This window comes from Candoia aspera, chromosome 9 (assembly GCF_035149785.1).
Source record: "Candoia aspera isolate rCanAsp1 chromosome 9, rCanAsp1.hap2, whole genome shotgun sequence".
NCBI lineage: Eukaryota > Metazoa > Chordata > Lepidosauria > Squamata > Boidae > Candoia > Candoia aspera.
Genome location: NC_086161.1, coordinates 22,163,272 through 22,179,819, shown reverse-complemented (window position 1 = coordinate 22,179,819; position 16,548 = coordinate 22,163,272). Strand labels below are relative to the sequence as shown.

At 44.9% G+C, this 16,548-nt stretch overlaps 1 protein-coding gene across 1 annotated transcript in view; it reads right to left on the bottom strand.

Moving 5' to 3' along the window:
* Positions 1–16,548, bottom strand: part of PLAT (plasminogen activator, tissue type) — a 38,803-nt gene continuing 22,255 nt past the window's right edge. Inside the window, exons 7-14 of the mRNA XM_063311008.1 lie at positions 13,899–13,990; positions 12,825–12,996; positions 6,862–6,947; positions 5,330–5,519; positions 4,400–4,536; positions 4,172–4,312; positions 2,676–2,824; positions 1–856 (exon numbers count right to left, since the gene is read on the bottom strand). Coding sequence (XP_063167078.1) covers positions 698–856; positions 2,676–2,824; positions 4,172–4,312; positions 4,400–4,536; positions 5,330–5,519; positions 6,862–6,947; positions 12,825–12,996; positions 13,899–13,990 — 1,126 coding nt within the window. The 3' untranslated portion in view covers positions 1–697. The remainder of the gene's footprint in view (positions 857–2,675; positions 2,825–4,171; positions 4,313–4,399; positions 4,537–5,329; positions 5,520–6,861; positions 6,948–12,824; positions 12,997–13,898; positions 13,991–16,548) is intronic.

Here is a 16,548-nt window from a genome sequence, read left to right as displayed (position 1 = left end):
TAAATTAAAATAGTTTAATGCATTAAAACATACAAGAGGCAATACCCAATTGTCTTCTTGAGGAGCAGAAGACACCTCTGTCATTCTGCACATCAGGAAATGAGGTTTTGATTTTATACAGAAAATGTTAAGCATCTACCCAGTATAAAAATAATTTCTGAAGCTTTACCGAGAGAGAGGTGCCCAAAGTGATTAGTGATTCCTGCTTTTAAAAAAACCTTCCTAGCAATTAATTCCATGGTTTGGTTTTCCCCCTAGGATTTCTTCAGTTTTGTAGAAAAGACCTTGAATTGCTTCCCTTGATTTATAGGGAGCAGATTAAAAACAACAGCAACAACAACTAGGGCAGGCATATTCCAGGAACCCCAAGACCAGCACAGGGCCCTTCCACACAGACTCTCCCAAAGCAGGACTTTTCAAGATAACTGGAGGCACAGGCAATTCTCACACGTCACCATTGTTGTAACAAATAAGCGTCTGGTCTTGGGTAAGCACAGAAATGCTTTTTGAAAAAAATGATAACATCGTTTTAGTCCAGTTCCTAAGCACCAGACGAACAGGCCTTGAACTCAGTGTTACAGGAGAAAGGTGCCGCACAAAGCGTACGTCCTCCCCACGTGTAACACCAGCTTCCTGCTCCAGTCTCCAGGGTGCGTTTCCCTGATGCAAGGAGGTCCTGGAGCACAGCTGAAAAAACTCAGTTACGCGTGTTCTCCTGAATCCAGTTCAGGTAGGGAACCACCCTCGTGTAAACGCCTGGCGTGTTTTTCTTGCCGCAGCCCACGCCCCAGCTGATGACCCCGATTAGCTTCATGCGGCCATCGCTCAGACAAACCAGTGGGCCTCCAGAGTCGCCCTGCAGAAGGGGAGAAATCGGGGAATGAGCAAGTAAGGAACAGCAGCTCTCCATTCATAATATCCCCATTATTCATCCATATTACGAATCTCTCCATTCATAGCATCTTCATAATATTGACATTCCTGACGGATTGGCTAGGGTTCCGAAGGTCAAAAATCCAGACGGTCCAATTAGGCAGAGTTCAACTGCTAACCACAGGGGAACATCAAAGGTACAGACTCCCTCAAATTGAGTTCAGCTCCTGATGACTACATGGATACAGCCAAGCACAGTAAACCCTGATTTAACAGACCTCAGTTTAGCAGACTTCGGATGTAGGGGACAAAATTTGGCTGTATATTGCATGCTTTTGCACATGGGTAAAATCCCATTCACAATTTTACATGTTTGTAAAATATTAAACATATGCATGCATAAAAGCACATTTAACAAGATTTTACAGACCATCTGCTTTAACGGACTCTCCTCCCCCTTTTAGTTTATTAAACTAAGCACTAACTGTAGTTTTTTTTACCACAAGCTCATAGCTCTGGGATTTTCTAGTCATCTGCCCATCCCTGCTTTTGAAACCGTTCAAGGTGGCATGCTTCTGCCACCTGCTGCGATGGGGGAAGCGCAGGGTCTCGACCCCTTTATTGCCATACGCTCTTCCACCCCAAGGTAAGAGGATCTGGGTGGTTCCAGTTCAGACTGGAACTGCAACAATGAGATAAAAGCTTAAGGCCATGGTGCAAAACATTCTGCTTGGCCCACTCTGAGTGCCCCAGACCTCAAAAGGACTACTGTATTCCACGCAGGGGTATCTACAGGTTCTGGTCAAAAAAGTCAAGATGCCGACTGCAATAGTGCAATCAAAGCTCCTCCCAGTTCTTATGGACATCATGTGCGCAACACACAAAAAACAGGCGGAGTTTCAATTAGATTGTTGTGGACACCATCTTGATTTTTTTTTAACCAGCTCCTGTGGTTACCCCTGATTCCAAGTATTCTTGGAGGAGTCAGAATGAGCCATTTCAGGGACATTCCATAACAGAACGTGTAGCATTTCCCTACTTCAGGGTTCTCTTAATTTGCACCAATTTCTGCACCTGAATTAAATCCTTTCCACCACCACCCTTCAGAAATTGCTAACTGCAGGTCTGGTGACAGGCTGGTGTTAAAGGTTCACACTTCCTTCCCATCAGTGAGTAGGGCAAACGAAAAGAAGTGTATTTGCAACATCTTGTAAGGGATCCCCCATCTCACCAGATAGACGCTTCGCCATGGAAGGCTTCTCTCCAGAACCTGCGTCTGAATGGACTTCAGACAAACAAGCTGTCTTGAAGCCATTTTAATGGGATTTGATTCTTTCAAGCTTAGGAAGGGGAATTCTGGAAATGTCACAAACACTGTCCCCAGGACTCCAGAAAGGGGCCTTCCTCTGTATGGAAAACTAAAAAGTCTGCTTCCACATTTTCCCAAAAACTAAAGTCCCAAAGAAGAAAGGGGGCAGAATTATATAAATATTGGAAGAAACAACCCGCTTTGCTATGTATTTATTACTAGATACAAGTCCTACCTTTCAAAGTATTGTGAATGTCCATCACAAACCACCTCTTCTGAAAGATTTATTTCTGGGAATGGCTAATTACCCCAGGACAGCTGAATCCAGGTGTTCCAGGAGGAAACAGGAATGTTCTGTGCTGGGAACGCTGAGCTTTGAGCATCCCGGCCTGCGGCACACTGGTGCCTGGTTGTCTACCCTCAGCAAGAGGATGCTGGACCTTTAGACTGATCCTACAAGGTTATTCTTAACATTTTCAGAACTGGATTTTACCTTGCAGGCGTCATCAAGTTGTCGGGTGTCTCCTGCACACAACATGTTCTTGGTGACTGTCCTATTCGAAAGTCGTGCAGGTGTGCATTGGCTGTCTGGATAGAGCCTCACGTGTCCTTCCTTCAGGCGTTCTGAGAAGAAAGGAGAAGCTGTTGGGAAAAAAGGAACATTGTGAGGAGCAGGAGGAAGTTCTTCTGGCCCACAAACATTGTGCTTGGATTCACACAACCTGCTCCACCTTAATTCTGTGTTAATGAAATATAATGGAATATTCCATGTTATGAAATGCCTAAAGAGGCCTTATGATGACTCAATGTGACAGCATGCCGTGTGAAACCAAGTCAAGCCAACAGCATTTCCCAGAAAATGTTGACGCACATGTGACTCTTGGAATCTAGTTTAGTGTGTTGTGTGAACACAGATCTTCTGAATTAACCGAAGCACGGGACTTCCTTTTGGGACTCGACTAGCAACTTTCTGCTCCTCGAGTCAATCCAGGTAAACCTGATATAGATGCACCAGTTCCCCAAAATCAAAAGGAAAATCTTGTGTGAGCTTTCCAGCAGACAGGAAGCAGAACACAAGTATCCTACCATGTTCAAAACAATACTCTTAAATTTTTTTCTTGCACTTCCCTAGCATATACACAGCATCTGATTAAGAGAATGAATTGAAGTGATTATACAGAAGAGATGATAACACACCAACAGGACATCCGGATATGGAAGGCGGTCTCTGGGCCATGCCATCAGAGAAATATTCCTCCATGCAAAAAGAGAAAATAAATCCCTAAATAGAGACAGGTAGATGCCATGGAAAATGTCAATTCTTCTGCACACAAAAAAACTATTGTGGACGAGCTGTGCATCTGGCAAAGTGCTCCCCACATTCTGAAGCCACCCCCCTGAGCCCTAGGGCCGTGTGCTGCTGAGTCAGGACAATCACAGCAGAGGGATCTGAAGAGGAGGGGAATTCTCGGAAGGCTTAGGATGAGGAGGTTATGATTTGGGGATCTGACATGCTGTAATAGAAAGCAGATGCATTCTGATGTAAACATGGTCCAGTCGTATCAACTCATTAGTAACTGGATAGGAATGTAACTCACAGACATGTCTGCTGCACCAAATTCAGGAGAAGGAAGCAGCTTGTTTACGGAGAGGTAAAACTTGACAGCTGCCTGTTTCCACCATAAATTGACCTAGCTCATTTTCAGCAAAGATGAGGGCTCTCTAGAGACTGCATAACCCATAAGGCTGGCTCCAGAAGCTTCTCAAGAAGACCATCTTCTCCCAAGAAGCAAGGAGTTCTGCTGGAAGCAGGCTAGACTTTTAAAAAATAGTGGTTTTATCCCCCCTTCCCCCCAAAAGATGGACATAATATATTCTGCAGCTCCCATCTACCATCTGGAGTTTTTTAGGGAAGGATAGAATCGCATCGCATCCACAGCAGGATTGTCCTTCAACCCCAGCTGGCTGGACCGAGAGCCCCTCACGTACATGTTTCGTGCTTGCCATAGCCGGACACCTCGCATTCCGTCCAGTCGGGCAGCTGGAGTCCAGCCTCCGGGAGACAAACGGAGCGGACGCTGTCCGTTTCCATGGCACAGTTTTCGGAAAAGGCTTTCAACTTCAGCAGGGCTGCCAAACAAAGAGCAAAAAAGGCCCGTGAGAATGGGGCGACCGCTGTGCCTGCAGGCCGGGAGGGAGGGAGGCAGGCAGGCTTACCGATATCGTGATCAAAAGTCCTGGGGTCAAACTTCTCATGCACAATGTACCTCTCCACTTGGAAGACCTGTTCAGTGTCTGATGGGATCACGCGGAACGTCCGGCCCAAGACAACTTTGAGGCGGCCGGGGTCAATCCTGCCGGACAGAAAACCACAGGTGATGGCCAGCTTCCAAGGGCAACTTCCTTTTCTTGTAAAAGCAACCTCTCCCATTTCCTTACTCAAGTTCTCCTCCCAATTGGAACCATAGTGGGCAGGCGGAGGGCAGCCTAGGACAGCGGCTGAGAATAGCAGCTCAAAGACCTTATTTCGGGAGAAGGCATGCTCCTTGGACGAGGCCGTGTGCTCATGCGGTGGCCACCCTTCAAACAGCTATCCTGAGAAACCTGCCTCTACACAAAATGGTTGTGACGATGGGCAGAGTCAGTCCCAAAATGTCCATCCCCCAGAAGTGACCCCAAGGGGACCTTTGTGAGCCCAAGGGCATTGCTGCAAGCAGATGATGCCGAGCTCGCTCTTTCCTTTGCAGCAGGATGGTTTTTTTTTTCATCTTTTATTTAAACTCAACCTTTTTTAAAAAGTCAGGTGGATCAGGGATCTGAGGACACCGAGTGTACAGGGGAGGGAACACTGGCCTCAGTGGATACCCCACTGCCTTAGATCAAACCTTGTGAAGATTTTGCAACAAGAAGGAACCTCAACTTGGTGGTACAACCCATGCATGGCAGGCAGAAGCTCCCAGGTCACTCCCTGGGAGTCAACAGGAAGTGGCAAGAATTGCTGCCAAACAGCTGCAAACACTGAGCAGGACAAAGGATGTTGGTTAAGAGGGTTTGGCCCTCTGCCTTAAAGCAAAAGATCTCCTCTGTTGTCAAGGAACTTGCTGGTTGGCGAAAGTCCAGAAGGCGAGTCGCATGCTGATCTCTTACCTCTCTGTAAAGCAGTGAGCAGCTGAGAGGACCCAGCAGGAACTGATGAGGATCCCACCACAGTGGTAGCCATCTGCACCTCGGAACTTCACAAAAATGCCCGCCTGCCATGGGTGGGACTCAATATATGAATATACGCCCCCTTTGATCTGGATCTCAGCCACTTTGTGCTTCCTCAGTCCACAAGTGGCTGTAAATGGGAAGAAAGAAGCCAAGGAGTAAGGTTTGGACATGGAAGAGCAGTGGAAATCAACATCAGTTTACAACCTCTCTGGATGAGGGAGAGAGAGAGAGAGGGCAACCACCGACAAAGCTTTCAGAGACCACTGGTGGGCCTTCTGCTGGGCCGTGGCCACCACGTCAACTGCTGGTAGAGGTCCTGGGTAAAGTCATGTCCTAAGTGACTCGCTGGTTGAGTTCACACAACTGGCTAAATCTGAGAGCGTGACTGTTCTGTTCACAAAACGTGTTTGGTCTGAACAAATCAACTGCAAGAGGGATGAACCTGGTGGTCTAGCTCCCACAATACACTTGAAGACAAACTCAATTTGAACCTAGCATGTTGTGCAAATTCAGCTTCCATAGCAGGGTTTCTCAGCCAGGGTTCCCTGGCACCCTCAGGTTCTGTGAGAGGTCACCAGGGGTTCCCTGGGAGATCACAATTGATTTTAAAAATTATTTCAAATTCCGGCAACTTCACATTAAAGAGGCAAGTTTCATTCTTGATTTTCAGTTGAAGAACACCGTTAGTGCATCTACACAGGCCTACCCATGAAACAAATAGAATAATTTTGCAACTTCTGGCCTATATTTGGGCCTGAATGTGCAGGGGTTCCCCGAGGTCTGGAAAATATTTCAAGGGTTCCTCCAGGGTCAAAAGGTTGAGAAAGGCTTCTCAACAGACAGGAAATAGAATCCTGTCCAGGAGATTTAACAGTTCTAGAACAATCAACCAGTGACCGCCCACTCCCCTTCTTCTGGGACCTCCAGAATTTGGATTCCTGTTAAGACAGGAAACACAATAGTATGGCCCAAAATAGGCCTAATATATTGTGAGAAAAATCACACCTTGCCCCTAAATCTAGGAAATCCGGCCCCCACCCGTCTGCAGGATGCCCCTCCCACATTGTCCCTGCCCCCAAAGGAATGCTTTCTTCTCCAACCTGTAGAGTCTGTGGGTCTCCCAGAGAGATTCCTCCAGGCCCTTCCCAAGCTCCAATTCCCACAACTCCTTGGAAGGGGTGGCCATGACAAATATTGGGGTATTTCTAGACGATGTCTAAGATTTGCTTACAAGCTCCGTGGATGCTGAATATGGCCAGTACAAGACAGGTGGAGAAAAGTTGACTGCTGAATGTTGCTAAACCACTATTCCCAGTATTCCTCATCACTGGCCATGCTGGCAGGGGCTGCCGGGAATTGTGGTTCAGCAACATCTTGAGATCAATTAGCTTTCCACTCCCAGCATAAGCACTTGGCCATAATCACAGTGAAGAAGTGTCTCAGATAGATCAGAGAAAGGACCCACTTACAGCAGGCTGGCACGTCACAGTACTCCCATTTTGTCACACCATCCTTGAATGTGTGGCACCATGGCCGAGTGTCATTGTCAGGATTCCTGCAACACACAAAAAGAGGGAAGATTTTGCTCACAAGAGAAGCCTTTCTCATGTGGAGCAGCAGTAGGGGAAAAGGGAAGAGAGTCACATTTAACTCCCTGGTATTTGCATTCGCACAACATGCTAAATGCAAATTAATGGAGTTGCTGTGCTCAAGTTACGTGCTGTGCCCAGAGAAATAAACTCGGTTATGGCTTAATACTGGCCTCCCACCGCCACAGAGTCCTGTTGTGCTGCCTCATTGTGGGGGTGGGGGGGTTCCTGGGAGGGAAGAGTAAAGAACACGGAGAACGTATGCCAAAAGTATATATTCCCAGCAGGGCCACCCAAGGCATGAAGGTCATCCCAGCTGCCCAGCTAAAGCAAGCAGGCACCTCTACTGGGCAGCAGCAATAGAGGAGGATGCTGCACGCAGACAATCGCTTTAGCAAAGACATCAATTCATACTGCGTGGGAAAAGGCAATGGAAAACCCCTCCTGTATTTTTACCAAGAGAATCACAAAGATAGAAAATATAAAATGATTGATGATATAGTTCCGGATGATGGGCCTCTCAGGTCGGATGACACTCAACATGCTACTGAGGGTTTTTCGGAGTACTGATGGTGTTTATGATGTGGCTGGATTAAAGCCTTCGGGATGTCTGGTTGCTGAAATTGCCATTCAGGAAAAGAAAATCCGACACTGCAAAGATAGAATTACAATAGGAACGTGGAACATAAGGAGCATGAATACGGGAAAGCTCAACACGGTGAAAGATGAAATGAAACAACTACCAACTGACATCTTAGGCATCAGCGTGTTGAGATGGACTGGGACAGGACACTTTCAGTCAAAAGATCATGCCATTTATTACTCTGGTCATGAAAAACAAAGAAGAAACGGTGTTGCTTTTATAGTTAGGAAGGGTATCGCAGGAACAGGACTTGGCTACAATACAGTCAATGACCAATAATAACAATCAGACCTTGTGAACAGCCCTTTAATATGACAATCATTCAAGTTTGTGTTCCAACCACTGATGCAGAAGAAGAGGAGATTGATAAGTTTTATGATCAAGTCCAATCTGAAATCGACAGAACGTGCAAGCAAGATGTGCTGTTTGTGACTGAAGACTGGAATGCCAAAGCTGGAAATGTGAAAGAGGAAAATGTAGTTGGATTGTACAGCTTAGGAAACTAAAATGAAGCAGAAGCAATTTCCAGCACTCCAATGATTTCTTCATAGCTACCACTGTCTTCAGCAACAGTAAGAACAGACCACGGAACAACGGACTGGTTTAAGATTGGGAAAGGAGTACGGCAGGGCTGTATCCTCTCACCCTACCTATTCAACTTGTATGCAGAACACATCATGCGACAAGCTGGGCTTGAGGAATCCAAGGCTGGAGTTAAAATCTCTGGAAGAAACATTAACAATCTCAGATATGCAGATGATACCACTTTGATGGCTGAAAGTGAAGAGGAACTGAGGAGCCTTATGATGAAGGTGAAAGAAGAAAGTGCAAAAGCTGGCTTGCAGCTAAACCTCAAAAAAACCAAGATTATGGCAACCAGCTTGATTGATAACTGGCAAATAGAGGGAGAAAATGTAGAAGCAGTGAAAGACTTTGTATTCCTAGGTGCAAAGATTACTGCAGATGCTGACTGCAGTCAGGAAATCAGAAGACGCTTAATCCTTGGAAGAAGAGCAATGACAAATCTCGATAAAATAGTTAAGAGCAGAGACATCACACTGACAACAAAGGCCCGCATAGTTAAAGCAATGGTGTTCCCTGTAGTAACATATGGCTGCGAGAGCTGGACCATAAGGAAGGCTGAGCGAAGGAAGATCGATGCTTTTGAACTGTGGTGTTGGAGGAAAATTCTGAGAGTGCCTTGGACTGCAAGAAGATCCAACCAGTCCATCCTCCAGGAAATAAAGCCAGACTGCTCACTTGAGGGAATGATATTAAAGGCAAAACTGAAATACTTTGGCCACATAATGAGAAGACAGGACACCCTGGAGAAGATGTTGATGCTAGGGAGAGTGGAAGGCAAAAGGAAGAGGGGCCGACCAAGGGCAAGATGGATGGATGATATTCTAGAGGTGACGGACTCGTCCCTGGGGGAGCTGGGGGTGTTGACGACCGACAGGAAGCTCTGGCGTGGGCTGGTCCATGAAGTCACGAAGAGTCGGAAGCGACTAAACGAATAAACAACAACAAACACCACTGTCTTCAAACAACCAAAACGATGCCTCTACACATGGACATCACCAGATGAGTATTTAGAAATCAAATTGACTATATTACTGTTAAAAGGAGGTGGAGGGGCTCAATTACAGCATCAAAGACATGGCCAGGTGCCAACTGTGGAACCGATCACAAACTGCTCGTATGCAAGCTCCAAGACGAAGAAAGCCAGTCAGTTTCCTCGATATGATCTTGCACGTATACCCACCATTTTCAAGGAGAACATCAGGAATCTCTTTGAAATCCTGAACCTCATTGATAGAGAACCAGAGGAGTTATGGAATGAACTTGAAGAAGTTGTTAAGGATGAATGTGAAAAGAGACTGCCAAAAATGAAGAAAGAGAAGAAAGCAAACTGGGCATCAGAACAAACCATGGAAACTGCCAAGAAGAGAAGAGAAGCCAAAGCCAAGAAAGACAAAAATCTCAAAGGAACGTAACGAAGAATTTCAGAGAGCTGTTAGAAGAGACAAGAGGCAGTATTACAACAACATCTGCAAAAACATTGAAGATGGAAACAGACGTGGAAAAACAAGGAAACTCTTTCAAAAGATCTCTGAATTCAGAAGGAGGTTCCACCCTCGAATTGGTATGCTAAAGGACGCCAATGGACAGATAGTAACTGACTGAAAGAAGATTAAAGGAAGATAGAAGGAGTATACTGAAACGTGATAGAGTAGAGGCATCAACATCCAAGTTATCTTAGAAGATATTCCTTACTTACAAGAACCTCTAGTACTAGAAGATGAAGTCAGATTAGCACTCTGGTCATTACCAAGTTGGAAGGCTACAGGAGCTGATGGAAGACCCACTGAAATATGACAAGCAACAGCAGAATCAGTCAAGGTTCTAACCAAATCAGGAGAACGACACAGTGGCCAACCGATTGGAAGAGGTCAATCTACAGTCCAATACCAAAAAAAGAAGACTTAACAGAATGTGCAAACTATCATACAATATCCTTAATTTCACATGCTAGCAAAATAATGCTTAGGATCTTCCAACGCAAATTAGAGCCCTACATGGAAAAAGAGGTGCCAGATGTTCAAGGTGGCTTTAGAAAAGGCTGAGCAACATAAGACATTATTGTTGATGCATGCTGGATAATTGAGAAAGCCAAAGAATACCAAAAAAAAAAGTCAGTATGGGCTTCATCAATTAGAGAAATTTGATTTGTGTTGATCAAGCTTTTGAAAGTGCTCAGAAAAATGGGAATCCCAGAACATCTCATTGTCCTCATGAGAAACTTATATACAGGTCAGGAAGCCACCGTATGAGCAGAACTTGGTGAAACAGACTGCCTCCAGGTTGGCAAAGGAGTGTGACAAGGCTACATATTTCCCCTTATTTAGTCAACCTATATGTTGAATATATATTAAGGGAAGCTGGATTGGAAGAAGATGAGCATGGTTTTAGAACTGGAGGGACATCAGTAACTTATGCTGATAATGCTACCCTGATAGCCAAAAATCCAAAGGATCTGCAAGGCCTTGTAGTAAAAGTCAAAGAGCACAGTGAAAAAATGGGACTAAAATTAAATATAAGGAAGACCAAACTAATGACAACAGGTAGAACAACCAACCTTAGAATTGAAAATGAAGATATCAGTGGTGGATGGCTTCTGCCTTTTAGGATCAACCATCAACCGTGAAGGAACAAGCATTAAAAAAATATGCTGCAGACTATCACTCGGTAGAGCAGCCATGAAGGCCTCGGAAAAAATATTTAAATGCCGTGATGTGTCTGTTCCTACAAAGATCAAAATCATGCAAACCACGTATTCCCTGTGACACCCTATGGAAGCGAAAGTTGGACTTTAAAGAAGCGGGATAGGAAGAGTATTGGCACGTTTGAACTTTGGTGTTGGAGAAGACTCCAGAGAAGACTGTGGACAGCCAAGAAAACAAACCAATGGATCACTGAACAAATCAACCCAGAGTTCTTATTCCAGGTGCAAATGACAAGGCTCAAATTATCCTACTCTGGACATTATGCGAAGACCCAGCAGCTCTCTGGAGAAGGTTCTAATGCTGGGAAAGGTGGAAGGAAAAAGAAGAAGAGGATGACCAGCACCAAGGTGGATGGACTCAGTTACAGTGGCAATGAGTGCATTGTTGGGAGACTTGAAGGAACAGGTGGGGATAGCTCTTCATGGAGAAGATCTATCTATGTGATTGCTAGGAGTCAAAAATGACTAAGTGGCACATAATCAATCAAGGCTTAACAGGATGGCTGGATTCCCCAAGCATGCTGAGAGAATGGCTGGGCTCCTATAAAATGCTGAACTATAAGCTGCCTAACCTCATTTGAGGCTAGTCTAGCATGTTGGGTGAATCCAGCCAATATCATGCTAATATGTCCCTAGCACACAGTATGTCAAACGTAACAGAACAGCATGGCTTGAATGCAGACCTGTGTTGCAGAGAACCCCCGATTTTCTGAAGCTTGTCCTCAGCTTGGTTTTCATGGGTATTTTGCAGCAGTTCAGGGTCCCAGCTATGATCTAAAGTCCATAGGAACTTTTCTGATATTCTGAATATATAGTTTTATCACCCCCTGCAGACATCCCTGTAGGGTCTCCTGATATTTTTTTAAAAATGTGTTAACAAAATATATAGAGAGAAGGCTGGCTTCTTCCAAAGGAAAGCCCCAGTTTCTAGAATCATATCTAGTTGCAGAAATATCTTCAGGCCCCACAAGGACTTTACTGGATGCCCAGAAAGCAGAGTCAGTCTCCTTTGAGTTAATGGTTGATGGGTTTTTGTGATTGGCCAGGCCCCCATGGTAGCCATTTGTGAGTTCGCCCCCATATGCTTTCCACATCCAGATATGCCCCCATGCTAAAGAACTGGATATTCTCACACCAGAATCCCTCTCTGATACTTTCACAGAGCTCAGAAGAAAAGGACATGCAGGAAGCTGAATCAAGGTGGGAAGTCTTTCCCTGAAGACCAAGTGAACATAAATGGTACAGACCAATGTTGTCCTCCACACAATCTGATTAGCTTCCAGGGAGTCACAAAGTGCTGGGGGACTTGCCTTCTGTTCTTCTTTTTCCAAGCCAATTTGCTTTCGTAAGATCCCAGTACCTTACCCCATTTCAGCCCCATTTCCAGCTGCAAAACCCCATGGTGAGTCCCAGGATCTTCTTAAACTAAAGAGCAAGTACTTGGTTTCTCAGAAGCTCTTTGATTTACCAAAAAAAAGGGACTCCAGGGAGAACGTTTTACAACAACTGTGGGCAACCTGTTCTGTGGTTTCTGAAGCCCTCCCAGAGTACAACTGTCACAGAGTCCTTGTGATTTCATGGACAAGTCTAGGTAGGTTTCTTTGCAATAATATGGAAGAGTTTCTTCTACTGTCTTCTTCCAGGATGTGTTTTTAGTTAATTCAGCTCTGGAGTTTGCTGGTGGCCTCCCACCCAAGTTCTAACCAACCCCAACTCTGCTTGGCTGTTTTTGAGATTAGCCAAGGTTAGTGAGGTGCTGCAGAACTAAAAAAAGACCCAAAGAAATACCTCCAACTCCATCTAAAACTCAGGACAAGGCAGAAAACCCTCCCTGTCCCAGCACCCACTGTGGCCCTCCCACTTCCAAAGATATTCAATACAGATTCTATCTTCCAAAGCCCATTTCTGGCTGACCTGCAATAGTTGTGGCTGCTGAGTCCTAGATGACGGGCGTCAGGATGGAAGGCATTGTAAACTTTCTTGGCAAGGATGTGGGAGTCCCATCTCAGACAAGTCACTCCAGATGCCGTTTGGTGATGGCTGCCCCGGTAATCAGTGCCCCTTCCCAGAACACATGAATGTTTTCCTGTGGCAAAGAACAGGAAAAGTGGTAGGTTTGATGGAGGAAGTCCCACATTTTCATTCTTTTGGTTGGAGATGCCCTTCTGTTGGTCTTGGAGGGTATTGCCCCTGGCTGAATAGAAGGAAGGGTCCCCATCCAAAGTAGGGGCCAATATTTGCAATGATCAGAGGGATCCTGGCTCTTCATACAAAGCAGTAAAATAAATTTGTTAAAATATAATCCTGAAGGGATTGTGGTAGTGGTGCGGGTCTGGGGAATCCAAAAGCTCTAAGGTGTTCAATTTGCCCACTGCTAGAGCAAGGACATGTGCAGAAGATGGGCATCTTTTCAACAGGGACCTTTAGTGAACAACTACAAATTGCCCAGAAAGTTACCAAGCTGGTCTGATACTGTAGTAAAATGCTGATGGCACTAAGCAGATACAGAACACTACATGTGCATGGGTGAGCATATGTATGCTTCCATACATACACAGACATATGTAAGTATGTGTGCATATATGTATAAATAACTTACAGTCATTTTCTCACCACCCGGAGGAGGGAAATAATCACGTCCCTAAAACAGGCCCAGCTGAAAACGCCAACATTCCCCCAACCAGCCCAGCCTAGATATGTCATATGAGCACATTATGGCTCTCCCAGGCATGTTGTGGCCAAAAGCCACCAAAATGCTTGTCCTCCCATGGTTAATGGCTTAGCCAATTATCCAGTAATCCACAAATAAATAAATCACAATATGGAACCCTGTCAAAATCTGGGTTTGCAATTCCAGAAGTGAACTGGGGGAAAACAACTGTTTATTTTGAAATGAAAAATTTGGAGCAACACATCACATTCTTGGCCCTGCTTAGGAACTGCATCTCCCCCAACTTTTTCACTAAACAGTGTAGGCTTTGAACTTACTGTTAGCGCAGGATGTGATGCTACAGTATTCCCAGACATAGGTATTTTTTTTTAGAACGTGGCACCAGGGTTTGGAATCCTTATCTGGATTTCTAAAGAGGATAAAAGAAGAGAATGCTAGAGGATTCACGATCATGAGCCTATCAGGATGCAGAAGGAAGAAAGGAAGGAGGGAGGGAGGGAGGGAGGGAAAGATGAAGGAAGGAAGGAAGGAAGGAAGGATCCTAGACCCCAGAAAAGGCAAACCAAAGTGATAATGCATAAGAAAATAATTCATAGGTTTCAGAAAAATGCCTTGGAAAACATCCTATGCTGGTGCTGTATCATGTCCAGTGTCTTCCAATCCATCTCTTGCCCTAATTAAGGTACTTTTACTAATCTCTAAAGCTGTTCATAAATCAGAAAAACATTTATCACAGCATCTTTTCCAACCAACAAATTTTATTACAAGGAATAAATTTCTGAGTGGTAGCCTTTTAATAAAACTTGTTAGAACAGACTCCTCCTCACATTTGGCTACCGTAGGCCAGTGTTTCTCAACGTTGGCCACTTTAAGCTGTGTGGACTTCAACTCCCAGAATCCCCCAGCCATGCTGGCTGGGGGATTCTGGGAGTTGAAGTCCTCACAGCTTAAAGTGGCCAACGTTGAGAAACACTACTGTAGACCAATCCAGCTCTCCTCCTCCAATCTCTAAAGCTACTCAAAGGATTTGAAGAAATGCCCTTTTCTGATTATCAGATGACCTTCCACGCTGAAGCACAGGGGAACGCTATCCAAGAGCAGGACGGGGGATGATGCTATTCCCCCAAGTCTTTCTTTTTTTTAATGGAGCTTGCGGTAATCATTCTGACATCCTCTTTCTGCAGCCTAGCTGCCAGTGTACTGGTTTCAATTGCATGACTTAACTTGTTTCATTTAGGGTCTGTATTCATATATATATAAATTATATATTGTTGCCAGTTTTAATTTACATTTTTGTAGGCGCAGGTTTCTGCTTGTCACACACCCTGGGAAACCTTGGCTATTGCAGAGTACTCAGTTGATCTTTAAACAACCAAGAGATCAAACTTGGACAGAGTAAAGAATTTGAGACCAAAATGAGCATGATAAAAGGAAGGAGAAGACAGACGAAGCCCATTGCTGGATTCCGCCCCCCCCCCTCTTACTGGCCAGACATCCTGAAGAGTGAGGTTGAGTGGGCCTTAAGAAGCATTGCTAATAACAAGGCAGCAGGAGACGACGGCATCCCAGCTGAACTGTTCAAAATCTTGCAAGATGATGCTGTCAGGGTAATGCATGCTATATGCCACCAAATTTGGAAAACACAAGAATGGCCATCAGACTGGAAAAAATCAACTTATATCCCCATACCAAAAAAGGGAAACACTAAAGAATGTTCAAACTATCGAACAGTGGCACTCATTTCACATGCCAGTAAGGTAATGCTCAAGATCCTGCAAGGTAGACTTCAGCCATTCATGGAGCGAGAATTGCCAGATGTACAAGCTGGGTTTAGAAAAGGCAGAGGAACTAGGGACCAAATTGCCAATATCCGCTGGATAATGGAAAAAGCCAGGGAGTTTCAGAAAAACATCTATTTCTGTTTTATTGACTATTCTAAAGCCTTTGACTGTGTGGACCATAACAAATTGTGGCAAGTTCTTAGTGGTAGGGGGATACAAGTCATCTTGTCTGCCTCCTGAAGAATCTGTATAACGACCAAGTAGCAACAGTAAGAACAGACCACGGAACAACGGACTGGTTTAAGATTGGGAGAGGAGTACGGCAGGGCTGTATACTCTCACCCTACCTATTCAACTTGTATGCAGAACACATCATGCGACAAGCTGGCCTTGAGGAATCCAAGGCTGGAGTTAAAATCTCTGGAAGAAACATTAACAATCTCAGATATGCAGATGATACCACTTTGATGGCTGAAAGTGAAGAGGAACTGAGGAGCCTTATGATGAAGGTGAAAGAAGAAAGTGCAAAAGCTGGTTTGCAGCTAAACCTCAAAAAAACCAAGATTATGGCAACCAGCTTGATTGATAACTGGCAAATAGAGGGAGAAAATGTAGAAGCAGTGAAAGACTTTGTATTCCTAGGTGCAAAGATTACTGCAGATGCTGACTGCAGTCAGGAAATCAGAAGACGCTTAATCCTTGGGAGAAGAGCGATGACAAATCTCGATAAAATAGTTAAGAGCAGAGACATCACACTGACAACAAAGGCCCGCATAGTTAAAGCAATGGTGTTCCCTGTAGTAACATATGGCTGCGAGAGCTGGACCATAAGGAAGGCTGAGCGAAGGAAGATCGATGCTTTTGAACTGTGGTGTTGGAGGAAAATTCTGAGAGTGCCTTGGACTGCAAGAAGATCCAACCAGTCCATCCTCCAGGAAATAAAGCCAGACTGCTCACTTGAGGGAATGATATTAAAGGCAAAACTGAAATACTTTGGCCACACAATGAGAAGACAGGACACCCTGGAGAAGATGCTGATGCTAGGGAGAGTGGAAGGCAAAAGGAAGAGGGGCTGACCAAGGACAAGATGGATGGATGATATTCTAGAGGTGACGGACTCGTCCCTGGGGGAGCTGGGGGTGTTGACGACCGACAGGAAGCTCTGGTGTGGGCTGGTCCATGAAGT